The sequence below is a fragment of the Balaenoptera musculus genome, chromosome 4 (assembly GCF_009873245.2).
Source record: "Balaenoptera musculus isolate JJ_BM4_2016_0621 chromosome 4, mBalMus1.pri.v3, whole genome shotgun sequence".
In the NCBI taxonomy this organism is placed as follows: Eukaryota; Metazoa; Chordata; class Mammalia; order Artiodactyla; family Balaenopteridae; genus Balaenoptera; species Balaenoptera musculus.
The window spans coordinates 142,397,628-142,424,033 of NC_045788.1; the positions used below are offsets into that span (position 1 = coordinate 142,397,628).

At 54.1% G+C, this 26,406-nt stretch overlaps 1 protein-coding gene across 4 annotated transcripts; it reads left to right on the forward strand.

The window, feature by feature from the left end:
• Positions 1 to 9,472: 9,472 nt before the first annotated feature.
• LOC118894454 lies at positions 9,473 to 13,382 on the forward strand. 4 transcript variants are annotated; one of them, XM_036850742.1, is made up of 3 exons: positions 9,473 to 11,586; positions 12,625 to 12,845; positions 13,285 to 13,382. In XM_036850742.1, the coding sequence occupies exons 1-3, from the start codon at positions 11,522 to 11,524 to the stop codon at positions 13,308 to 13,310; spliced, it is 312 nt and encodes a 103-aa protein (XP_036706637.1). In that variant the 5' UTR covers positions 9,473 to 11,521; the 3' UTR covers positions 13,311 to 13,382. The 4 variants fall into 4 exon arrangements, with proteins under 4 accessions (XP_036706637.1, XP_036706636.1, XP_036706635.1 ...); XM_036850741.1 differs by lacking the exon at positions 13,285 to 13,382 and having other exon boundaries at positions 9,473 to 10,700; positions 11,436 to 11,586; positions 12,625 to 12,855; XM_036850740.1 differs by lacking the exons at positions 12,625 to 12,845; positions 13,285 to 13,382 and adding an exon at positions 12,119 to 12,313 and having other exon boundaries at positions 9,473 to 10,700; positions 11,436 to 11,586.
• The last annotated feature ends 13,024 nt before the right edge of the window (positions 13,383 to 26,406 follow it).

Below are 26,406 nucleotides of genomic sequence, written 5' to 3' on the forward strand. Positions count from 1 at the left end.
TCTCATCCAACCACTTCGATTTGCACACGGGGAAACTGAGGCTGGGGAGGTAGGCAGCATGCTCAGGGTCACGTGGGTGCTTCCTGGCAAAGCTGGCCTGAGACCCAGGTCGTGCCCGCCCAGTTCCACCTCCTCTGATGACACCGGCACCTGCAGATTCCAGGAGACAAAACTGAGCGCTCTCTCACCATGCGTTTGTTCTTTTTTTCTTGAATTTTATGTTATGTATTTTTTATACAGCAAGTTCTTATTAGTCATCTATTTTATACATACTAGTGTATATACGTCAATCCCAATCCCCAATTCATCCCACCACCACCACTCCCCACCACTTTCCCCCGTTGGTGTCCATACGTTTTTTCTCTACATCTGTCTCTATTTCTGCCCTGCAAACTGGTTCATCTGTACCATTTTTCTAGGTTCCACATACATGTGTTAATATACGATATTTGTTTTTCTCTTTCTGACTTATTTCACTCTGTATGACAGTCTCTAGATCCATCCACGTCTCTACAAATGACCCAATTTCGTTCCTTTTTATGGCTGAGTAATATTCCATTGTGTATATGTACCACATCTTCTTTATCCATTCATCTGTTGATGGGCATTTACGTTGCTTCCATGACCTGGCTATTGTAAATAGAGCTGCAATAAACATTGGGGTGCATGTGTCTTTTTGAATTATGGTTTTCTCTGGGTATATGCCCAGTAGTAGGATTGCTGGGTCATATGGTAATTCTATTTTTATTTTTTTAAGGAACCTCCATACTGTTCTCCATACTGGCTGTATCAATTTACATTCCCACCAACAGTGCAGGAAGGTTCCCTTTTCTTCACACCCTCTTCAGCATTTGTTGTTTGTAGATTTTCTGATGATGCCCATTCTAACTGGTGTGAGGTGATACCTCATTGTAGTTTTGATTTGCATTTCTCTAATGATTAGTGATGTTGAGCAGCTTTTCATGTGCTTCTTGGCTATCTGTATCTCTTCTTTGGAGAAATGACTATTTAGGTCTTCTGTCCATTTTTGGTTTGGGTTGTTTGTTTTTTTGATATTGAGCTGCATGAGCTGCTTGTATATTTTGGAGATTAATCCTTTGTCAGTTACTTCATTTGCAAATATTTTCTCCCATTCTGAGGGTTGTCTTTTCATCTTGTTTATGGTTTCCTTTGCTGTGCAAAAGATTTTAAGTTTCATTAGGTCCCATTTGTTTATTTTTATTTTTATTTCCATTTCTCTAGGAGGTGGGTCAAAAAGGATCTTGCTGTGATTTATGACATAGAGTGTTCTGCCTATGTTTTCCTCTAAGAGTTTTATAGTGTCTGGCCTTACATTTAGGTCTTTAATCCATTTTGACTTTATTTTTGTGTATGGTGATAGGGAGTGTTCTAATTTGGTTCTTTTCCATGTAGCTGTCCAGTTTTCTTAGTACCATTTATTGAAGAGACTGTCTTTTCTCCATTTTATATCATTGCCTCCTTTGTCATAGATTAGTTGACCATAGGTGCATGGGTTTATCTCTGGGCTTTCTATCCTGTTCCATTGACCTATATTTCTGTTTTCATGCCAGTACCATATTGTCTTGATTACTGTAGCTTTGTAGTATAGTCTGAAGTCAGGGAGTCTGATTCCTCCAGCTCCGTTTTCTTCCCTCAAGACTGCTTTGGCTATTCGGGGTCTTTTGTGTCTCCATACAAATTTTAAGATTTTTTGGTTGTAGTTCTGTAAAAAATGCCATTGGTACTTTGATAGGGATTGCGCTGAATCTGTAGATTGCTTTGGGTAGTGTAGTCATTTTCACAATATTGATTCTTCCAATCCAAGAACATGGTATATCTCTCCATTTGTTTGTATCATCTTTAATTTCTTTCATCAGTGTCTTACAGTTTTCTGCATACAGGTCTTTTGTCTCCCTAGGTAGGTTTATTCCTAGGTGTTTTATTCTTTTTGTTGCAGTGGTAAATGGGAGCATTTCCTTAATTTCTCTTTCAGATTTTTCATCATTAGTGTATAGGAATGCAAGAGATTTCTGTGCATTTATTTTGTATCCTGCAACTTTACCAAATTCATTGATTAGCTCTAGTAGTTTTCCGGTGGCATCTTTAGGATTCTGTGTATAGTATCATGTCATCTGCAAACAGTGACAATTTTACTTCTTCTTTTCCAATTTGTATTCCATTTATTTCTTTTTCTTCTCTGATTGCCGTGGCGAGGACTTACAAAACAATGTTGAATAATAGTGGCGAGAGTGGACATCCTTGTCTTGTTCCTGATCTTAGAGGAAACGCTTTCAGTTTTTCACCATTGAGAATGATGTTTGCTGTGGGTTTGTCATATATGGCCTTTATCATATTGATGTAGGTTCCTTCTATGCCCACTTTCTGGAGAGTTTTTATCATAAATGGGTGTTGAATTTTGTCAGAAGCTTTTTCTGCATCTACTGAGATGATCATATGGTTTTTACTCTTCAATTTGTTAACATGGTGTAACGCACTGATTGATTTGCATATACTGAAGAATCCTTGCATCCCTGGGATAAATCCCACTTGACCATGGTGTATGATCCTTTTAATGTGTTGTTGGATTCTGTTTGCTAGTATTTTGTTGAGGATTTTTGCATCTATATTCATCAGTGATATTGGTCTGTAATTTTCTTTTTTTGTAGTATCTTTGTCTGGTTTTGGTATCAGGGTGATGGTGGCCTCATAGAATGAGTTTGGGAGTGTACCTTCCTCTGTAATTTTTTGGAAGAGTTTGAGAAGGATGGGTGTTAGCTCTTCTCTAAATGTTTGATAGAATTCATCTGTGAAGCCATCTGGTCCTGGACTTTTGTTTGTTGGAAGATTTTTAATCACAGTTTCAATTTCCTTACTTGTGATTGGTCTGTGCATATTTTCTATTTCTTCCTGGTTCAGTCTTGGAAGGTTATACCTTTCTAAGAATTTGTGCATTTCTTCCAGGTTGTCCATTTTATTGACATAGAGTTGCTTGTAGTAGTCTCTTAGGATGCTTTGTATTTCTGCGGTGTCTGTTGTAACTTCTCCTGTTTCATTTCTAATTTTATTGATTTGAGTCCTCTCCCTCTTTTTCTTGATGAGTCTGGCTAGTGGTTTATCAAGCGTTTGTTCTGAACTTTAGTTTTTTTCCCCTAAGAAAGTAAAGGAAACAGGTTTTCCTTCCGTTGTGCTGGCAGTTGGTGTTCCTCCGCGTTTGGCTCTGCCAAGAGGAAAATTCGAGGCTTCGCCCCAGATCAAGTCCCTGCAGCCTCAGAGGTTTCCCATGGATGCTGCGTCCTCGCCACCGTCTGGAGAACGTGCCCGCTGGTCAGGGAAGGACCCGTGTGGTTCGGCCAGAACCGCACCACCTTCTAGAGCAGCAGATCAGTCCTCCGGTGACACCCGCTGGACCACAGTCACGCCTGGGCCTCCCTGCTCTGCAGATTCACCTGGCCTCTCCCTCCCCAGGCCGAATCCAGGACCCTCTTCTGCAGCCCCCTGGCCACACCTGCCATTAGCCACCCACCTCCCTGCAAACCGTATCAGATTTGCTGCTTCCTGGAAACTTTCAGCGTTTTTCTGTCCATATCTCCCCTCCCACTGAAGAATGATAGCTCTGCAGGTTTGTGTGCTTCCGAGTTAAACCCTGGCGTCTGCAGCTTCTCCCTGTCAGAGCTCAGCTTCTGGAGTCCCATCACCTCTCCCAACATCTGTTCAGTCTCCACAATGACAGCAACATCCTCAATGCTCCCAAGAGATGCGCTGGCCAGAGCGTGGCATTCACGGGCCCGGGTCTCGGGGCCCGCCCCCTGTGGACCCCGGTCGCCAGGCAGTGCACGAAGCCACGCGGACATGATCCCTCTTCCTGGAGCTCCCCTTGTATGGGAAGACTTGGGCAGGAATGGACAGCAGGTATGTAATTATGTAATCACTAGGTGATTTAAAGTAAGCTAAAACATGCACAGATCTAGGACAGCCAGGACAGGCAGGTCACAGGGCTGGCCACCAGTACCTGCTGTGGCACTGTCCCCCAGATTTGGGGCAGATGATGGGCTTGACCAAGCCCATGACCTTCCCACAGTTCAGGACAGAGCCCACAGGGGGAGGTCAGCAGCAGGATGCCTGCAGGCCCTGAGCTCCCAGCCCACGAGGGGTGTGCACGGCCTGGGCACAGGTGGACGCACGTGGTCGCCTCCAGGAGCTGCAGCTGGCCACCCCACTGCTCTCCATCCTCCATGGCACTTTGGGAGGGCCAGGGAGACCCCACAGACAGCACACGGCTCCTGTGGTCACCGGGGCAGCTTTGTAACTGGAGTCAAGCCCCTCGTAGCTGGAGCCCCACCCGTGGAGTTGCCTCCAGAACAGGTTGTTGGGAGGATGAACCACAGCAGCCCCTCCCACCGCCATCTCCAGGCAGCCCAGAAACTCACTAGAGTCACCCACTGACCAAACTCTATATCACTATTCACCAGCAAGACAAGGGAAAGAGAAAATTCTAGATGTAATAATTTAAAGTACAAAAGACATGGTTTCCTCTGATCTGACTAAGATTTATTTCTTGCCATCAGTGGGAATGGAGGTTTTCAAACACAGGTTAAACCGATTCTCTGAAGAATACAGTTACAATTTTTACACACTTGAATCTAGTGGCCTAAAAATATTGTACCAGCTATACCAGTTAAAATGACTTTGCACCATCAAGTGTGGGCTTCTGCTCCTGGCGAAGGAGAAAGCCTGCTACTCACAACAGTGAGGCAGGCACAGCCACCGCTCTGGGAGGAGCTCCATCGTTGCACAGAGGAAGAAGAAAAGCGGTCCTCGTGGGCTGAAGACTGTGGGAGAAATCCTGGAGAGGAAAGAGCTGGAGAAGGGGATTCCTGATTCTGTGTATGAAGCTGGTCCCATCCTGGGCTCTCTGCTGAACCCTGCTTGGGACTGACCTACAGCAGCACAGCAAAGACCTTGACAGCTGAACTGAGATGGAGACCACGGCCCACAGGAGGTGAGATGGAACTTGTTGTCTTACCCAAGTGGACTCGCTGCTTGCTTGAAAAAAAGAAAACCCAACATTTTCCGGAGGATTTTAACAAGACCCAGAGTCTACACAACATAATCTTGAAAATGTCCAGGATGCAACCCAAAATTACGCCACATACAAGGAACCACAAAATTCTCAAGAGAAAGACAATCGTTAGATGCCCCCAAGATGACCCAGATGCTGGAATTCTCTGACAAAGACTTTAAAGCACCTGTTGTAACTATGCCTCATGTGGTAAAGTAAAATACACTTGAAATGAATGGAAAGATAGAAATTCTTGGTAGAAAAATAGGAACAACAAAAAAGAACTGAATAGAAACTTTAGAGCTGAAAGATAAAATATCTGAAATTTTAAAAAGTCACTGGATGGATTTTGATAAAAGAAATTTTCACATATTGAGATACAGGAAAGTCGTTCTGGCTTATGCATGAGTTAACTTGATTTTGATGTTGACTAGAACAGCCTGTTTGTGGCCTATCAAACATACACTGTACATCTGCTTTAATTATTAAAGAAAAGAGCACATTGACCCGAAGTAAAGAATGTCCATGTTAAAAATAAAGATTGAATGCCCCTCTTCTTGGGAGGCCAATACTGGTCCTCCTTTGATGATAAGCTCCCTCCCAGGTACCAAGTCCACACTGATTCGCTGGGTACATGCCAGTCTGTTTTTTTTTTCTGAAACCTTGAAGAAATGTATCCCTGACTTGTTAATGTTCTTTGTTCTGACAAGATAGAAAACTGTGCTAAAAACCCTACTTCTCCAGAGCAGTTTCTCAGCATAATCTGGGAAGTGGGCTTCCAGGTTAGTCCTCAGTTTGGCTCAAATAAAACTCTTTTCTAGTCTTATTATTGATTGTTTATTGATTATTTTCATCGACAACTTAATAGCAGAATGGCAATGACAGGATAGAGTCGGTGAACTTATAGACAGATCAGTAGAAAAGTTCCAACCTAAACAACAGAGAGGAATATAAAACTGAAAAAGAAAATAAACAGAGCCTTCGGGAGCTGTGGGACAATATCTAACATTTATGTCATTTGAGTCCCAGAGGAGAGGAGGAAAAAATGGTGCAGAAAAATATCTGAAGTAATAATAGCATAAAATGTCCCGAATTTGGGGGAAGAAGTAAATGTACAGTTTCCAAAAGCTCAGCAAATCGCAAACAGGCTAAAGTCAAAGAATACCATGGCCAGACACATCACAAGTAAACTGCTAAGAAACCAGGATAGAGAAAAAGTCTTGAAAGCAGCTAAAGAAAAATGATACGTTACACATATGGGAAGAGCACTTCAGATGACCACTGATTTCTCATCAAACACCATGGAGGCCACAGAAAGACATGAAGGAATGTTGAATGTGTATTGCTAAGTATGAAAAGTCAGTCTGAAAAGGTTACACAGTGTGTGATACTAACATATGGCCTTCTGGAAAAGGCAAAACTGGAGACAGAAAAAAGGTTGCTAGGGGTTGTGGGGAGGAGGGATGGGTACACAGAGCACAGAGGACTTTTAAGCCAATGAAACTGCTCTATGTGATCCCGTAATGGTGGATACATGTCATTATACACTTGTCAAAACCCACAAAGGGGACTTCCCTGGTGGCGCAGTGGTTAAGAATCTGCCTGCCCATGCAGGGGACACGGGTTCGAGCCCTGGTCCGGGAAGATCCCACAAGCCACAGAGCAACTAAGCCCGTGCGCCACAACTACTGAGCCTGCGCTCTGGAGCCCACGAGCCACAACTACTGAGCCCGTGTGCCACAACTACTGAGCCTGCGCACTTAGAGCCCGTGATCTGCAACAAGAGAAGCCACCGCAATGAGAGACCCACGCACCGCAGTGAAGAGTAGCCCCCACTCACCTCAACTAGAGAAAGTCTGTGCACAGCAACAAAGACCCAACGCAGCCAAAAATAAATAAATTAAATAAATAAATTTTTTAAATTAAAAAAAAAAGAGTGAGCCCTGATGCAAACTGTGGACTTTAATTAACAATAAGGTAGCAACACTGGCCATCAGGTGTAGCAGGTGCACCCCACTAATGCAGGATGTTAGCGACAGGGGAACGTGCGAGCCAGGGGAAGGGGATGGGACCCCTTTGTACTTCCTGCTCAATTTTTCTGTAAACCTAAATCTGGTCTTAGAAAGTCTATTCATTAAAAAGATATCAGGCGCAAAATAAACAGGTGCAAAATTTTTAAAAACAACCAAAAATGTAAAAACCAACATGGAGGCCAGAGGGCAGTGGGACAGTATCTTTAAAGAAGGGAGGAGGGTGGGCTTCCCTGGTGGCGCAGTGGTTGAGAATCTGCCTGCCAATGCAGGGGACACGGGTTCGAGCCCTGGTCTGGGAAGATCCCACATGCCGCGGAGCAACTAGGCCCGTGAGCCACAATTACTGAGCCTGCGCGTCTGGAGCCTGTGCTCCGCAACAAGAGAGGCCGCGATAGTAAGAGGCCCGCACACCGCGATGAAGAGTGGCCCCCGCTTGCCACAACTAGAGAAAGCCCTCGCACAGAAACGAAGACCCAACACAGCCAAAAATAAATAAATAAATAAAAAATTAAAAAAAAAAAAATTTAAAAAAAAGAAGGGAGGAGGGAAAGGGGTCTGTGTGGTTATAAGGCTTCTACGTGTTACTTGAAGTGCTAAATATGAACCCTAGGGACTTCCCTGGGGTCCAGCGGTTAAGACTTCGCCTTTCAGTTCAGGGGGTGCGGGTTCGATCCCTGGTCGGGGAGCTAAGATCCCACATGCCTCGCGGCCAAAAAAACAAAACATAAAACAGAAGCAATATTGTAACAAATTCAAGAAAGACTTTAAAAATGGTCCACATCAAAAATCTTAACAAAATATGAACGCTAAGTAGACTGAAAGGTTAGGGTTCTATTACAATCGGGAAGCAACCACTTAAAAATTTGCGAAGAGATCTAGCCAAAAAGTCAATAGATAAATTTAAATGAATGTGGCAAAACATTGAAATAAGAACAAGGAAAGAGGGACAAAAACCAGGGGGACAAACGAAGCAAACAGTGAAATGGAGATGAAACCCAGTCAGATCGACGATCAGGGTCAAGGTCAACGGTCTGAGCTCCCAGCCCAAGGTTCAGGATTACAGCCCGCGTTTACTAAGAACAGCTCCATGGTAAGCCAGCAACCACATTACCAAGCGGGGCACCAGGCGGGGAGGGGGGAGCAAGGCTAAAGGCAGGGGAGTCCTGGATCGGGGACCAGGAGGCGAGCAGTGACCCAGCGCGAACCCTGAACTTAACAGGGACCACGCATGACGTCTGAGCCTCGCCCCAGGGCTGGGACTGTGGTGGGCTTCCAGGCCCCCGAAGACTGGTGGAGGTGCTGTTTGGGGGCCAGTGGGTCTGCCGGCCACAATCCGCTGGGGTACCCCATCCCCCCCGGGCGGGCTCCCTCATTCCCTGGTGGGGCAGCGTCCTGGGGTCCCATGTCCCTCCACTGCGGGGGGACAGGAGTGGGTCTCCACCCACGGAGCTGGAAATCCCAGGAGGACTGGTTTGCTCAGCTGCCCCAGAGCTCCTGTGAGCAGCCCCTCATCCTGAGTCATTTTGGGGTCCCCTGAGAACATTCCATGTCTGGCCACTTGCTGGGGATAAAAACGTCCAGACTCCCCTGAGGGAAGAGGGGCCGAAGGTTCCTGTTGGTGGATGTAGCGGAGGGGGGGGGTCGTCCTTGTCCCTCGGCTGGACTGTGCCTGGGCTCTCCCCACCCCCAGCCTGCTGCGCTGGGGCCTCTGCGTAAGGAGCGGCTGGATGACCGTGGCACCTCCCTGGGCGAAAATGCTGCTCTCAAAAGGGACAGCGTGAGGCCGGCAGGGCACGTACTCTGCACCCACAGGGTCCCCGGAGAGGGCCGGCGGGGCAGCTGCCTCACAGGGCTCGAGGCGGCTGAGGGCGGGGGCGCAGCTGAGGGCGGGCGTGGCCAGCGCGGATGAGTTGCGCATCTCTGCACGCGTCTGGGGCTGTGTCCCAGGAAGCCGGAAGACGGGGCCTGCGGCTTAGTGAGATGGAGCTGTTTTTATGCAGCTGCTTTCCCGGGACAGCCACTGCCCAGGGGAGGGGGGGCCTGGGGGCCGCGGGGAGCGCAGCTCAGGTGCAGGCGGGAGGGGCAGAGGCCGGGGCGGCCCCCACCAGAGGAACGGAGAACAAAGCGCCCTCCTCCGGGCTCGGCTCCCCATCAGACACGGGGGCTGGGCCCGTGTGCTCTGGGGCCCCAGGAAGTGGTGAGGGGAAGAGATGGGGGGGAAGGCTTCGGCGTCAGGAGCCTGGGTGGGAGTGGGCAGGGGGCTGCCTGGAAGGGGCCTGGTGGTGCCAGGAGGGGCTGATGCTGGGGGTGGTGGGAGGGGACAGGCACGTCCCGGATTAAGGCCCAAGGGCTCTGAGGCCACCCTGGTCCGCTCCCCGTCTCCTTCCTCCCCTCTCCCTGTCCCCCCACCCCATCCTCACTGCCTCTGAGACTCAGAACGGGTCTGGATACCTTGCTTTCCCACCCGGGGAGCAGGGCCGGTGAGGTGGGCTCGGCTTCTGTCCAGAGCAGCTGGGGGGCCGGGTGGGGGTCTGCGTGAGGCTCTGCATCCCAGGGAGAGAACCGCCACCTTGACCCTCCCGAGATAAGCGGCCGAGGTGGGCAGGGCGGGGGAAGGGGTTGGGATGCCGATGGCCCAACTCAGCTCAGAGGCGAGGCGGCGTCGGTGCGCGTTTGGGGCTCCAGGGGCAGCAACCCCGCTCTCGGAGGCCAGGCCCCGGGCTGCCAGCTCTGTCCTGACCTGTGTGCTCACAGCAGGGCTGGGAGGTCAGGGGGGCCTTCCCGTGCCAACTGGAGTGGGTTCGATGGTGGCCCCAAAATATGTCTATGTCCTGACCCTTGGAACCTGTAAGTGTGGCCTTATTTGGAAGTAGGGTCTTTGCAGATGTGACTGAGCTGAGATCCCAAGGTGGGATTATCCTGGGTTACCCGAGTGGACCCTAAATCCAAGCGTGAAGGGAGGGGCCAGACAGACCAGAGGCAGCCTCCCTGGGGGCCCCCGTTATGAGGGCAGGTACCAGGCTGGCGGTAAGACCCCCGTGCACGCGTGTGCAGCGTGGGCGACGACAGCGGGATGGAGGCCGGGGGCTGGGGGGGCCGTCCTGGAAGCTCAGACCCCGCAGGTCGCCTGCAGGGCCGTGTGGCCCCGCCCTAGCAGCGGGCAGCGGCCCCCGCGTCTGTCTGTCCCACCATTTTCTCCCACAGGGCTGCCCCGCCCAGCGTCCCTTTCCTGCAGGGCTGGGGCTTTCCAGCCATTACTCACCGCTTTCCCGGTGTCTGTCCATCTGCGGCTGCTCTGACTTGCCTGGAGCTTTTCATGTATCTTCACGCTGCTTATGTAAGGAGAACTTTACGCGTAACCAGGGGGGCTCTGCTGTCCCAGGCCTGGGGGGCTGCACCAGCTCCCTAGGACGCTGGCCAAAGTCCCCAGCGCTCGGACGGGTCCATGCAGTGGGCGCCCAGCCTGCTCGCACCCCCCATGCACCCCCTTTCTGCCTCTGCCTTCCTCCTTCCTCTCGTAATCAGACAGCAACGCTAGGCCGAAGGGCAGGCCCACCCCACCCCCTGCCTGGACAACGATGCTTCTGGGACCCCGAAAGGGAGACAGGGTGAGGGTCCTGCTGAGAGGCCAGGTAGGGGGTGTTGAGGCAAAAGCAGGCGGCTCGCTCGGGTGGGTCCCCCAGAAGCAGGTGCTGAGGCAGTATTCCGGGACAGTTAAAGCGGGAGGTGACCCCAGCGCACCAGGAGGAGAGCGGGGCAGAGCAGGAGCCAGCATGTCCCTGGGAGACCAGGCCACCTTGAGACTGAAGGAAGAGAGGTGTGGCCAAGGCCCAGCTCACGCTGCAGAAGCTGCGCTACAGAGAGGTGCCAAAGCATCTTAGACGCAGCTGGCGGTGAGGGAAAAACACCTCCGCTTCCCCCAGGCTCAGCCTCGGGGTTCCCAGCAGAGCACGGCATTGGCCACACCGGGCCACAGGGCAGCAGAGCCTGGGACCCCCAGCCTCTGGGGTCAGGTCTGCCCCGGGAGCCAGCCTTGGCGAGGGGGTCTGGGGGCTCACGGGCCCAGCACCTCACATGCCCCGAGAGGCTGGGAAGGGAGGCGTCAGACGGGAGACCGCGGTCAAGGCCGCAGACTTCGCAGAGCCGAGCGTGCCTGGGCACGTGAGACGGTGGGGCTCCCTTTTCTGCAGGGGGCGGGGGCAGGCTGGCCGCGGCTTCCACCCTGGGGAGGCCCCACTCTTCCAGAGACGTCCCCTGTTTTTCCCTCGCCAGCGTCTCCGGAAGCCAGGGCTCTCCACTTCCCGAACACTCCAGGGGCCTCGCTCTTTTTTATTCCCAAATAGGAAGTCTCTGCAGCCCTCTGGCCAAATATGTGGGGAGATGACTTCATTTCACCCAGAGACTAACCGGCAGGAAGGTCGTGACCTAAATGGACGAGGAGCTGATAAGAAGCGGAGGAGAAAGGCATCCGGGCCTCTTCCTGGGAACCAGCAGGTCAGGGGCACGTCGGGGGGACGGTCTGAGCTGCGTGCCCCTCGCTGCGGGGGCCTGACCTCCCGGCTCCTGAACAAGGACAGAACACAGCCCCTCCCCCAGATATTCCCGCTTAAAAATACTACGGTTCAACCTGATATTCCCGCGATGGGGAAATGGTCCTAAAAAGAAAAGCTTTCAGCACGTACACGGTTGCACCGTGATCACCTGTCGAAACGTGGAATCCCTCCATTTGCTGGAAAACGTTGGATTGGATTGCTGCCCGGTGCTGAGGTTGAGACTAAGAGGATATTAACTTCACGTCTATATTCTGAGGGGTTGCAGGTGTCGGGCCCTGCAAGGCAGAACCGTCTCCACGACGTCGCAGCTGCTGTCCCTCCCTCTGAACCACCACTTCCTGTGCGGGAATGGCCCCGAGGGTCCCCCGCGGGTCTGAGGGGGGGAGGGCGGGGGTCCCTGCCCTCAGACAGAGCCAGGCAGGCTTGTCCACACAGAACAACACTGTCTGTTGTTTTTATTATTATTTCTGCAGCCGCACCTCCTCAGGTCCCCCTTCCTAACCTGGAGCCTGCAAATAGCAACACCGCGGGTTCCCAGGACATCAGCCTCACCAGGGCCTTTTCCTCCCAGCACCAAGGACCTCATTTGGCCCTTGGGACGGCAGCAGTGATCATGGGCCGGAGCTCTGGGCCCAGAGCGCTGCAGAATCACGTGGTTGCTCAGGAAATGCACGTGGGCTGGGGGGACAAACTGGCCCTCCGCCAGGGGCTTCCTGGAGGAGGGGCAGCTAAGAGATGGGGGATATCAATATCATGGTGGTGGGAAGGAGCCATGGGGCTGGGGGCGGGGTCAGGAGGGAGCAGGGCACCAGGCTGGGAGGTTCTCGAGCATCACCCGTCATTGCCCACAACGGCCTTGTGAGGCCAGTGGGAAACTGAACTCGGGAGGGGCGGGCACTTGACCCTGACGGTGGCCTAGGAAGGGCAAAACCAGGAGCCCCCCCTCGCCTGGGGCTCCACTGCCAGGGCCTCTCCCCAGGAGTGTCCGGATGGAGCACAGGAAAGCCTGGCTCAAGGAGCCCACAGCTTGTCCAAGACCACACAGCGGTCAGCGGGGCACCAGGCCTGAATGCAGCCCCTCTGGCTCCCCTGAGATCCAGCTGCCCGGGGAGGACGGAGGAGAGGCAGCGGCTCCCGGGGTCTGGACAGCGGGGGCACGGGTATCGAGGCGACAGAGCTTGGCCGCGGCCACCGTCCCAGGTGGGGATTCCACACGTGAGCAAGTGAAGGTGGGGCAGGGGGACGAGGCGGCGGGAGAGAGGACAGAGGCCCCAGGACATGGGGAGGGGACCGTGGCATCCAGGTGAGGGGTCAGAGAGGCTCCTGGCCTGGGTGGGGAAGGGGGACCTGAGTTCACCAGCCAGGCCAGGCCAGTGGCCCTGAGTGGAGAGACAGTCCCCGACACTGTCATCACCTGTCCCTGGTGATGGCCCTGTGTCCGTATCAGCTTCTGCCATCACTCCCATTTCCCAGATGAGGGGACCCACTGGCCCGGGGTCACATGACCAGGGCCTTTCCCTCTGTTAACCAAAACTCCAGCAATGGAGACCTGACTGACATAAAAAGAGTGTTTGGGGGTTTGTTAGGACTGCAGCCTGGCAGACACAGATTCCAGAAACGCCTGAATTGTGTTCTGCAGGACTACAAGGCGGGCGAGGCTTGTAAAGGAGAAAACCGCAAGGCTACAGCTAGTTACGCGAGTTGTTTATCAAGAATTACAATTGGATGTAAGTCAACTATACTTCAATAAAAAAGTAAAAAATAAAAAAGTAAAAAAAACAAATTATAATTGGAGCTGGTAAGAAGTGAGGTGCTTGCTAAGCGAGGATTGGTTGGGGTCTGAAATGGTTGCGTAGTCACGAGGGGAGACCTTGAGATCCCAAGGCTGCAGCTGACAGCTGCCATTCTGAGCACGGCTTGGGGTGCCTTGGGTCTGGTGCAGTTCAGAGAAAGTTCAAGCTCTCGGTGGGGCAGGGACGTGTCTGACACCAGATCCTCAATGGCCTCCGAAGGACATTAGTCACACACTTAGTCCTGTGGGCCCAGAGCCCTGGCTGAGCTCAAAGACCCACAGGGGGTTCAAGTCACTCTCAACCTCCTCTGGCCCCAAAGATCCCTTCCCCGCCCTCAACCACCAGGTAGAGCAGGAGACCTGGCCCCGGGCCCGTGCCGGCCACCTGCCATCCGTGTGGGCTGTGGCTGGCCTGTCACCTGCAGGGCCCAGGGCCCTGAGCTGGGCGGGAGGGCAGACCCAGACATCAGCAGTCATCGGACAGCCGTGTGTGAATGTGCAGGGCCAGCGTGTGACCTCGTGGGTCAGTGTCTCCAGGCTCAGGCCTGCCACTGTCCCAGGCCGGATTATAGGAGGGTGACACAGCTTCCAAGGAGAGAAAGCCCAGCTCTGTGCCGGAGGCGCCCACACCCAGGCTCTCTGCCGCAGACACGAGAGTGGAGGCCGCCCTGTGTCCCTGGGGCACCCTGGGCTTCCCGGGGCCAGCCTCCACCCTGGGCGGCTGTCAGGGCTGCCGAGCGTGCCAGCTCCACGCCGAGGGCACAGACTAAGGGATTCTGAACGAGTCCCACCGCCCCTCTGCTCTCCCAGGCGCCAGCCTCCTGGCCCTGCCTGGTGTCACCTCCCCGTGGAGCTGCCAGATCATTCCCCACAGCAGATCGGACCCCGAGCTGGCAAAGGCTCAGGCCGGGGGCGCAGTGCCCAGGAGGCGGGTGTCTCCCCTGAGTGCAGACAGAGGGGTGGGGGCGTCCTGCATCCCTGCGGACCCATCAGTGCAGGAGGGCGGTGAGGCTGTGGTCCCCAGGGACCCAGCGTGAGGCAGGTGGGGGCATGGCACCTTCCTCCCGTAGTGTCCACGTCCCCGTGTGTCACCTGGACCGTCCGCTGTATCTTTAAACCACCTGGCAGCCCTTCATAATGGGCCCAGTGGGCCACCAGACTCTGTCCCACACCTCCGCGCCCCTTTCTCCCTCTGTCAGCCCGAGCGTCCCCACCTGGCCGCCCTCTCGCACCTATGGGTTGTCAGGTGACCCACATGGCCCACCTTCTCCCCTTTGCACCAAAGCCAGCGTGGATGGATTCTTCCGGCTGCAGCTGAGAATCTCAACAAATTCAGTGTGTGCTGGGCTAGGGGTGCGTTTTCAACCCACACGTCGTGGCTTCAATCCTGGTCGCTGCTTCTCTGCCTGCCGCTGCCCTGCTTTGGGAGCTCCTTGTGCACGTGTTATCTACACTCTGCACCTCTCAGCTCCTTCTGTGTGTGTGTGTGTGTGTGTGTGTGTGTGTGTGTGTGTGTGAGCTCACTCATGTGATTAAACCTTCACCTCTTTCCTCCCTGTTTTGCCTTCTGGAAGCTTCCTCGGTCTGTTTTCCACTTCGCTCACCCTCTTTTCAACAGGTACTCAGTCCTCTCCCATCTTCTGAGTTTTTTTTCTCAGCGACTATATTTTCCATTTCCAAGACTTGCCATTTTCTTACCCAGCTGTTCTTGCTCTGTATCTGCCAACTGGCCTTCCTGGTTCCTTCGAATGGATGTCATTGCTTCATTTATTTCTCTGAGCACTATAGATTGTTCAAGAGCTTTTATCAGACACTCCATACACTTAACTCCATCTGGAATGAAGGCATGTTCTCAGGATGGATTTGGTTGGCTCTTCCTTTTTGTTCTTTTTTTTTTTTAAATGAGGTAAAATCCACATAACATAAAATTAACCATTTTGAAACATACAATTCAGAGACATTTAATGTATTCCCAGAGTTATGCAATCATGACTGTCTCTTAACATAAAAAAAGAAGTCTTCTTTTAGATTTTAGATTTTTAGGGTTTTAGATTTGTGTTTGCAGACTTATTTTGAGTAGTTGTTTGCTGTTGTTTTGTTGTTAGGGTTTCTGCTTTTGCTTTGTTTTTGGTCCCTCCCTGTCTAGAAGGTGTGCGGCCACCTCCAGCGTCTGTCCAGCCCCAGGGCTCGCGCTGGGCTGTGAGCTGCTGACCTGCAGCCATTCTGGCCCTGTTGTGGGCCTGCTGGGACCACACCTGACTGTGCTTCTCCCCCGCCCCCCCAGTGTCCTGCCAGGCTGGAGCGCACAGCATGTGTGCAACCCAGCCGCTCACGCTTAGTTTTGGGCCTGGGTCCCGGCATCTGGGACCCGTCACAGGGGCCAAGTGCAGACCCACCGACCTCCACCCAGAGTCCCTGGACCTCAGCTCTATCCCTGCTCACAACCCAGTGAGATGATCCCATGTCCAGGCTACAGAGGCACTAATCGTGTTGTTGAGCCCTGTGGTCCTCCACCACCGACCTGCAGGGCACAGGGGAGTGTGGGGTGTGAGCTCAGAGACGCATGTCTCACTGGGGTCTGATTCCTTTCCTTTCCCCCTTTTTTTGGGGGAGTGAAAACAAACCCCTCCAAGTTGGGCATTTGGCAGCAGGGCTGTCCTGAAGGAGGAAAGTCTCTAGTCTACCTCGGGGGCTTCAAGCTGGGGTGCAGCCCTGAGCAAACCCCCGCCCACTGAACCCCCTTCAGACATCAGAGGCAGGACACACGTGCCAACATCCCCAGAGAAGAGACTCGGCATCTGTCGAGGGGTAAGGACTGTCATATCTGCTTAAAAGCAGGATCCAGGACTTCTCTGGTGGCGCAGTGGTTAAGAATCCGCCTGCCAATGCAGGGGACACAGGTTCAAGCCCTGGTCCAGGAAGATCCCACATGCCACGGAGCAAGTAAGCCCGTGCGCCAAAACTACTGAGCCTGCGCTCTAGAGCCTGTGAGACACAACTACTCAGCCCGCGCACCTAGAGCCTGTGCTCCAGGACAAGAGAAGCCACCACAATGAGAAGCCCTCGCACCACAAAGAAGAGTAGCCTTTGCACCACAAAGAAGAGTAGCCCCCACTCGCCGCAACTAGAGAAAGCCCGTGTGCAGCAACGAAGACCAATGCAGCCAAAAATAAATAAATAAAATTAAAAAAAAAAAAAAAAAGCAGGAGCCAGGGAGGGCGGGAGAGAGAAGGCGGGCCAGGCCAGAGGTGGAGAGAAGCTGGGGGGGGGGGCAGCCCCAAGGGGCCCCAGGAGAGAGCTCAGGAATCCTGGCTTGGGTGGTAGGGTGGCTGGGCCCTGCCGCCCTACAGACAACCCTCCCACGCCAGGCAATGGATGTGCCCGTGACCCCTTGTCCCCTGGTTTAGGGACCATGCTGTCCCTGAACAAGCCCAGGAAGCCCCGCGGGGTCTCTGCGGACGCTTGTTGGGACCACTGATGGGACCCTCCACAGACATCAGTTCTCTCTGGCATCCCTGCAGACCCACTCAGGCACTTTGGGGCGTCCTGGGAAAGAGTTTGGATCAAGATATGCGAAATCGATTCTCTAAAAGCCAATTAACAAAATGACCTTAATTGACCAGTTTTCTGGAAGTCAATTCCCTAAATGATCCATTTACCAAAACTTCAGACAGATATTTTAAACCTGGTCTGGGCAGTTGGCCACAGCAGTTTGCCAGCAGAAGTAGGAGCAGGGGTGGATAATTCTGGCCAAATACCTTAGCCAGGGTCAAGGGCACATTCAGAAGAAAAGACAGTCGGTCAAGCTGGACCAATGCATATTGGCAAAAATAGCCACCAGAAAGAGAAACTTTGGGGGACATTCTCAGTTATTCACAAATAGATCACTTGGGTCCATCTGGCTCTGGGCATATGGGTAGCAGCAAACTGATCTAGTTCTGAAGACACAGTAGCAAGTAGAAGTCAGGAGTGCAGTGGAATCCCAGCTGTTCCAGCGCTGCTAGCTGTGTGACCTCAGGCTAGTCCCTCTCCCTCTCTGTGCATTGGTTTCCCTGTCCGGGTGATTGCAAGGATTAAAAGCGACCACAGAGCCCAATGAGTGTCTTCGGAGGTCACCACGCTCCAGGTTCCCACTGTGTCTCCGCCATCAGCACTCAGGGCCATCTTTGGGTCCATTCACAAGCTGGCCCCTCAGCGCATCAGGGCTTGTGTTTCAGGAAGAAATGAGCTCTGCAGACGCTTCCCTGCCAGGCCCTGGGGAAGGGGCAAGCCGAGGGGGCTTCTCCTGGAAACCCCCAGAAGCACTCTCTCCCGCTGCTGTGTGGAGACACGGGCGATGTGCCAGCCGCCCGTCCCTCCTGGCACCCCAGTTCAGCAGTCTTTTTCTTTTTTTTTTTTAATAATTACTTTATTTATTTATTTTTGGCTGTGCTGGGTCTTCATAGCTGCACGCGGACTTTCTCTAGTTGCAGCGAACGGGGGCTACTCTTTGTTGCGGTGTGTGGGCTTCTCATTGCGGTGGCTTCTCTTGTTGTGGAGCACGGGCTCTAGGCATGCGGGCTTCAGTAGTTGTGGCACGTGGGCTCAGTAGTTGTGGCACGTGGGCTCAGTAGTTGTGGCGCACGGGCTTAGTTGCTCTGTGGCATGTGGGATCTTCCCGGACCAGGGCTCGAACCCATGTCCCCTGCATTGGCAGGCAGATTCTTAACCACTGTGCCACCAGGGAAGTCCCAGCAGTCTTTTTCTTTCTTTCTTCCTTCCTTCCGTCCTTCCTTTCTTTTTTTCTCTCTCTTTCTTTCTTTCTCTCTTTCTTTACCTCTTTCTGTCTTCCTCCGTCCCTTCCCTCCTTCCCTTCTCTCTCTTTTAGCAGATTCTCTGCAGCAGCGTCCCTTGCTCTCCCTTCCAGCCCCACTCACGTCACCAGGCTGCCCAATCCCACCCTCAGCCACATCCGTGCTCCCAGAGCCCATCCGAGCCTCCTGGCATTTAGTCTGAAAATCTATACAGATGTGAACTGGAAGAGGATTACGAGGCACTTGATCCTCCCCCCCCACCCCCCCATCCCCCGCCAGACCAGCGCCCTCCCCTGGGGCCTCTCCTGGGCTGGGGTCAACCCGCCAATGCTCAATCGCACTGGAGTGACAGCCACTCCAGACTCCCCCCCAGAGGCACGGTGCTGGGGGACAAGGGCACTCTCAGGGGTCACTGCTAGGCCAGCCAGCCATCGGGCGAGCTCACACCCTGCAGCGCACCTGCCCTTCCTGGGGGTGTGATCAGCCCCACGTTGCGCCGCTGAGCTGGTCCCGGGCACCTTGGTGCAGCCGAGTTGCTGGAGCTTTCGGTGCCTGCTGGCAGAACCTCTAACTGGCGCCTCCATGATTCTGACGTCCTCATTCGTGCTCTGTTCGTTGTGGTCCCAGCAAGTCCTCGAGGGTCGTCAGCGTGTTTGCCTCGGCGGGGCTGCTGGCCTATGACTTTCCGAGGTCTGCTCTGAGCTCCGGTGTGAATCTCGCCTCCCTTCTTGATTGGATACCGCAGCTGGTGCTGCCCTCCTGGCTCTGCGCCGCCATCCTCACGCACCCCGGCCCCTGTGTGGGCAGGAAGGGACTCAGATCCTGGGAGAAAAGCTCCGTTCCGAAGTCCAGCTCAGCCTTTGAGTCCCACAGGCCAGCTGGGAGCTGGTGCCGTCCATCAGAACTCAGCCGCCCAGCCGCCAGCAGCAAGGGTGCCACGCGCGGCCGCCAGCAAACCCCAGCTGCCTGGCTGACCGTCTGTGTCTGTGTGGCCGGCTCGGCCTCCCCTGCCTTGCACACACTGTGGGCGCTCCCGCCTCTGCTGGCGGCCCTTCCGTCCCCCACCTCAGGATGCCCAGCTCCAGCTGCCCCTCCTCTGAAGCTAGTGTCGCACCAGGTGGTGCCAACCCTGCACCAGGTGCACCCCGAGCCCGGCACCGTTCCCAACTCCTACCTCTTCTCTCTTCGCCCTGCTCCCGGCCTGTCTGGCCCGAACGCCCACCCTCACCTCTCAGCGTCAGCCAGCGCCCGGCCAGCCCGGGGGCTGTCACAGGGGCTGCGCGCTTCCTAGAGCTGCAGGGACACTAGGAGAGCCACACACCGATTCACTCAGCAGGCGCGAGAGGGGAGAGCGAGGTGGCAGGACGGGCCGGACACCGGCCCGGGGCCACGACGCCCTTCCTGCACCTGCTGGGAGCAGACGTGAGCCCCCAACGTGCGTGAGCAGCGTCCGGCATGTGGAAGAGGCCCCTGCGTGGTCCCGCTGTTGTGGACACAGTGACTCAGCCGGGCGTCCCGGGACCTCGCGGTCCAGCGGGAATGCGGGGGGCGCTGAGAGTTGGGGGATGACAGCCTCCGGGAGGGACCCCTCACGAGCCCTGTGCTCAGACAGCACGATTGCACTAGGCACTCAGGCTCCCGGCCCCCGGGGCGCCTGCTGGTCCCGGGCAGGCGAGGGCCTCTTCCTTGCCGGGCAGCGTCTGCCCTGTCTCCAGCTTCCACTGGGCAGGCGGGTCCTGCACACCCCCACCTCCCCTGGGGCCTTTTCCTGATTCAAGACCCCATGGCTGCACTTCCGCCGGGCCTCACCTGTCCGGGGGAAGATGAGCGGACGGACCTGAGCCCCAGAGCCCCCGGGCCTCACTGCGTCCCCGCCTTGGGGCTTTTACACGGAGAGAGGCCCTGACCTTTCCCCTCGCTACTGGCGGAGTGTGGCAGGGGCGTGTCCACCCCGCGGCATCTCTCCAATGCCCAGAGAGCCCTGGGCCGAGGTGGTGCCAAGCAGAGGCTGGCTCGCGGCCGGGCCCTGCATCTCCCCGACATCAAACACGCGGCAGAGTTTAACCAGCTGCGCAGCGAGCCCTCAGACTTCACTCACTCATCATGTATCCGTCCAGCCAGCCCTCCTCCGTCACCCCATCTTCCTTTGATGCATTTCAGAGTGTGTCACGGCAGTGTTCTTTAAGAGAAAAACCCAAAATCTAAATGTCTGTCTAGGAGGAAGGCTGGTGAGTAAACTACTGCGTAATCCGGATAAGGGGATGTTGTGCCGCTTAAAAGGAGAGACATTCCCAAGAGAGATGATGGCTGAGCGATGACAAGCTCAGAGCCGGGAGCAGACCGCCCCCCCGTGCACCACGTCCATGTCCCCAGGCAGCAGCTGGCACTCCCCGGAGTCAGCCCTCGCCCAGCGGGTCAGCGTCCTCAGAGGAGCGACCCAGCCTCCCGTCCTTCATCTTTGGAGGGCTGATGCTCAGGGGTGCCCGGCAGGACTGAGCCCCGACGCCCCAGGAAGCTCCTGCCCGTGGACCGGCAGTGCCCGGCACGTGACCCTTCCTCACCTGCCCTCCCATGCCTCCTGGGGGCCCCATCACGTGACCCACCTACACCCACGTCTGCCTCAGGGGACCCCCAACTAAGACACGTCTCATAAAATACAGCTGCGGGCATGGAAAGCCCCCAGGCCCCTGGTGACAGTGACAGCCTCAGGGGTTCACAGGGTGGGAAGTTCACCGCTCACTCTTCCTTCTATTCCTTCTCTTCCTTTTGAATCCTATATCCTGGGCATGTCTAACCTATTCCAAAAGTACACTGTAAATAACAGAGACTCCTCCGGTGTTTCCCCGAGAGCCATGGAAACGCATGTCCACCGGAAGACCTGTGCACAATGTTCACAAATGCTCAGCAACTTGACTCCTGACAGCCAGGAAGTAGTAACAACCCGAACGCCACCAACAGGTGAGAGGGACCAAGGTGTGGTCCATGCACACAACAGAGTGTCACTCAACCTTGAGAAGGAGTGACGCGCTACCCCACTGCCCCCGGGTGACGTCAGAAACCAGACCAGTGACCGAAGTGACCGAAGCCAGAAAAGGAGCACATGCTGGATGGTTCCAGTTACAGGAAATGTCCAGGCGACAAACCAACAGACAGGAAGCAGATTTGTGGTTGCCCAGAGCTGTGTGGGAACAGGGATTAGCTGTAAACGGGCACAAGGGATCTTTTGGAGTGATGAAAATATTCTAAAAGTGGGTTATGGTGATGGCTGTACAACCTGGTAAATTTACTAAATATCACCAATTAAATACATTTAAAACAGGTGAATTTTTTATGTTTTTTTAAATTGAGGTATAGGTGATGCCCAATATTACATAAGTTACAGGTGTACAATATAGTGATTCACAACTTTTAAAGGTTTTACTCCATTTATAGTTATTATAAAATATTTGCTATATTCCCTGTGTTGTAGAATGTATCCTTGTAGCTTATTTCATACCTACTAGTTTGTACCTCTTACTCCCCTGCCCCTATACTGCCCCTCCCCCTTCCCTCCCCCCACTGATAACCACTAGTTTGTGAGTCTGATTCTTTTTTGTTATATTCACTAGTTTGTTGTAGTTTTTAGATTCCACATATAAGTGATATCATACAGTATTTGTCTTTCTCTGTCTGACTTTACTTAGCATAATGCCCTGCAAGTCTACCCATGTTGCTGCAAATGGCAGAATTTCATTCTTTTTTATGGCTAATATTCCATTATATATATATACACCACACCTTCTTTATCCATTCGTCTGTCGATGGACACTTACGTTGCTTCCATGTCTTGGCAATTGGAAATAGTGTTGCTACGAACATTGGGGTGCATGTGTCTTGTCTAACTAGTGTTTTTTAAAACAGGTGAATTTTAATTCAGGTGGTGGTGCCACCCATGGGCGCCCACCTGCTCCCTGGGGCAGCAGAGGGAGGCGGCAGTGGGGCCTGTGCGGGGAGCGCTCAGGGCCACGCTCGTCCCCCAACACCTGAAGGCAGCTGCCTGGGTCATCAGCTTCCCGCCGACACCTGGGATGTGGCCTCATGGCCACAGCAAGCTCCTTCCTCGATGTCACTTCTGTAACTCAAACAAGAAAAACTTAAACAAACAACAAGAGGCAGCCGAGCGGGAGCCACACACGGTGTCCTGACCGCAGCGGGGACATTCTGTCTGGAGCCCCGCGGCTCTCTGTTTGTGCAGGGAAGCGGCGTGACGGCCGCGCCCGCAGCTGGCATCTTGGCCCTGCAGGCGACCTGCAGTCACCCTCCCTCGGATGGGCTGTGACCTCAGCAGCACATCTGCGGAGACGGGTGGGAGACCCGGCTGCATCCTGAAGGCTCCCCGAGCCGCCCGGAGCTGCAAAGTTCTCCTGCCCACTCCCTGGGGAGGAACAAGCACCCAGGAAGAGCACGTCCCCCCGTCCCAGCCCCTCCTCAAGTTCCGGCCTCTGCCTGCCAGCCCCACCCCCACCCCCCATTGCCCTCCTCAACTGAGAGCAAGGCCAGCCCCCGACCTGGGGCGCCCACCCCAGGGGCAGACGGCCCCAAACACACAGAAGGATGCAGAGGGTGAAGACGGGTCCCAAAAGCGCCCGGGGGAAAGGTGAAGCAGGAGTTCTGAGCAGCACCCCTTTAGCTTCTTAACGTTCTTTATCAAACTTAATATAAAAATAAAAGAAACTTTGAAACGCAATTTTTTTTAGCCATTTAAGGCTTGATTCTAAGCAGAAGCAAATTCCCTCAAACCATTAATACTGTAGTTACTGACTTTGTAGGGATGATTCTTCTGAACACTTTAAACCTCTTGCATGGCACAAATATAATCATTGCCAAAATTATGGCTACAGTTGCACAAAATAGGTTCTAAAACATACAGGTTCACTTTTATTTTTGTATTTATTTCCATACTTGTTTTTAAACGCTCTTAGCTTATACCTCTGCTTGTTTTAAAGTCTTCCTGGAGCGTAATATTAGGTTGATACGTCCTGGGGTTGCAGAAGTCCTGTAAGACCCAAAAGGAAAGCATTACCTTCTCAACCGACAGTGATCATGGGATGAACCATCCACCCGTTGATTGATTTTTTTTGGACATTTTATTAGGAAATTGTCAAACGTGTACCAACATAGAGAGAAGAGCGTAATAAACATCCAGTGCCCATCACACCCACAGCCATTGTCAACACTGACCAATGACCAACGGCCTCTGTCTACACCTGCCTGTCACGTGCGCAAAGGTCCTGAGGCAGAAGTGGATCCATGTGCTCCAGGCTCTGCCATCAAAGTGCAGCTGGAGAGAGGAGTTGGCAGCCCCAGGCGGCTCCTACAGAGCTCAGATCCCTGAAGGCCTGAGTGAGTGCAATTAGAACACCCCTAAGATGGTGCTTTGGATGTGTTACAAGCCACCAGAAGGCCCTGAGCCAGCCCCGATCTGCTTTACATTATCAAAAGGTAACTCAGAGTTTACAGGTAAAGCAAGGGGAGGAGGCCAGAGTGACCCATGGAGTATGGATTAGGTCAGACGCAGGAGTATAAACTCATGAAGATACAGATGGTTACCCAGAGAAACGTGTCTGCACACGGGTCAGTGTTTTGTTGCTCCGTCAGCCTAGGGGGCCAAGAAGCAATGACACCAGCAGCAGTCAGCAGGTTTCTCAAAAGAGTCTACAGTGAAAGGAACCAGGGCTCCTGGAGAAATAGCAGGCAATATATGAGATGAGCCTGGAGCATTTGCGGTGCCAGAAAGTAGGAAGATGTTGAAAACAAACAAACAAAACAAAATCCCACCCTGATCAATGTATCAGTATTGGCTCATTACTGTCACAAACGGACCACAGGGATGTACCGTATTAATAACAGGTAATAGCAGGGAAAACTGGGCACAGGCAGCTGGGAACCCTTGACACTATCTTCACAATTTTCCTGTAAATCTAAAATTTAAAGTCTGTTTAAAACAAATGGTGGTTCTGACCACTCTGGGCGTCAGGGTGGAAACGGGGAGGGGGCCGGGGGGGGGGGGGGGGGCTTCCACGGCCAGAGAAGCCTCAGCGCCACCATCAGGATCTTCCTCTGGGGGGTGTGCGGGCCTTGGTCCCATCCTCCTGCTGCCTCCCGTTGGATGTCCTGAACCAAACAGACGGGTCACCGGGGGAGGTGGTAGAGGGCAGGCCCCTCCCAGCTGCCGCAGGTCCCCTGCACAGGGGAGGGGCCATCACGGGGCAGCTTCTGGGTCCTGGGCTGTCTTGGGGAGGTGGGCGGCATCTGCTGCCTGCTGATGTCATGCAATTTGCAGTGCAGGGGCGGGGGGTGACCTGGGGCAGGAGCCCTTGTCGGCGGCAGGTCGGCGGTCCAGGTTAAAGCTGTACACCGAAGTCACATTCGGGTCAGGCCCCTTGGTGCTTTATCTTTTATTTATTCTCAGTGCTGCAACCCAACTTCTGGGTCTCACAGAGAAAAACAAAAACAAGCACAGTCAGGCTCTTCCCCGGCCCCCCTGCAGCCAGGGGTGTGTGTGCACCTGCCGCCTTCCCACCTCGGCAGGCAGTGACTTCTGTCGTGGTCTTTACACCAAGGAAACTGGTAAAGGCTGCTGACCCGCTACATGTCCAGGTCCACTGTGCCTTTCTGGACTCTATCAAACATGATTCTAATTGCCAAGGGTGTGGCTGAATGTTTGTGTCCCTAAGGAAAAATTCCGAAAGACCCTGCGATACTGTGATTTATAATAAGAACATATTTTTGGTCTTCATCCTGTTCCTGGCACAGAGATCTCAAATCCCTTGGGATTTCCTAAGTGCTATTGTTCATAACAAGTCCCTCTTAGCCACACCTGAGTTTATGTTAATAACGTGATTTTTGGAAAGCCCCTGGATAACAACTGGATGGGGCCTGGTTGCCAGGGGATCCGACCTGGAGATCAAGGTTGGAATTTCCCCTCTGAGGAGGGGAGGGGGATGGAGATGGAGTTCGATCACCAGTGGCCAATGATTTAACCAGTCGTGGCTATGTAATTGACCTGCCATAAAAACCCGAAAGGACGGGGTTCAGAGAGCTTCCAGCGGGGAGCACGTGGGCGTCCTGGGGGGCAGGGAAGCCCCGGCCCCTTCCCCACACCCGGGCCCCGGCTTCTCTCCCACCTGGCTGTTCCCGAGTTGTATCTTACAATTAATTGTTAGTAGTAAGGAAAGCGCTTTCCTGAGTTCTGTGAGCCATCCTAGCAGATTACTGTACCCGGGGTGGTCACAGGAACATCTGATCTGCAGCCACGTGGGACAGAAGTGAGCGACCTGGGGACCGTGGCCGGCTCTGAAGTGGGCGCGGTCCCATGGGTGAGCCCCCAGCCCGTGGGGTCTGTGCTGACTCTGGTAGTTGGTGCCCGCGTTGAATTGCCCTGTGGACACCCCTCTGGAGTCTCCAGAGCCTTGGAGCGTCGCTTCCTGGAGGGGAACCCCTGCAGGTGCCAGCCCTGCTGGGAGAGGAGGACCGGAAGCCCAGCTTTTCCCTTTGGGTCCCTTACACTTCCTCCGCAGACCCCAGTCCCTGCCCTGTGCAGGGGTGGGAGGGGAGCCCTGGGGGCCTTCCTGCCAGGTGCTGCCTGAGAGCAGGCCCAGGGCCACAGGACCCCGGGCCGTCCTGGTCAGAGCAGGAAGGGCCAGGAGGAGGCGACCCAGGGGCCCAGGGGTCACAAGGCCGGGCTGCGAGGCCAGTCTCACCCAGAGGACATTCCTCCTGACCTGGGCCCCCCTCCTCTCCAGAACCAGAACCCCATCTTCCCAGTGACCCCAGCCGTGGACACCCTGCCCGGTACCCACGATGCGGACCTGGGGACCTAGAGTGTTTCTCAGGGCAGAGCTCCACCTTCTTCGAAGCAGGTGGGGATGGGGCCGCAGTCCTCGTGGGGGCCCCGGGGAGGGGACAGGGAGGGGACAGGGAGGAGACGGGATCCTGCCCGTCCCTGGTCGGCCTGGGGAGCAGGGGCAGAGCGTGTAGGAATCCTGGCTGTGCCCGGGGCTCTGCAGCGCGCGAGGGCAGGGGTGGGAACGGTCCCCAGGGAGCCCTTGGGCAGAACCAGTTCAGAGCGTGCTCTCCCAGGGCCCCGGGCGGATGGTAGGGTGGCAGTCCCCACTCAGGCAGAGGGCTCGGTGAG

What these genes read in the sequence shown, in the direction of transcription:
- LOC118894454 (XM_036850739.1), top strand. Translation starts at nt 10,096, where the DNA reads ATGAGGGCAGGTACCAGGCTGGCGGTAAGACCCCCGTGCACGCGTGTG. An exon ending in GACCCCGAAAGGGAGACAGG is followed by an intron (nt 10,701 to 11,435) that starts GTGAGGGTCCTG and finishes ATTCCCAAATAG; the next exon opens with GAAGTCTCTGCAGCCCTCTG.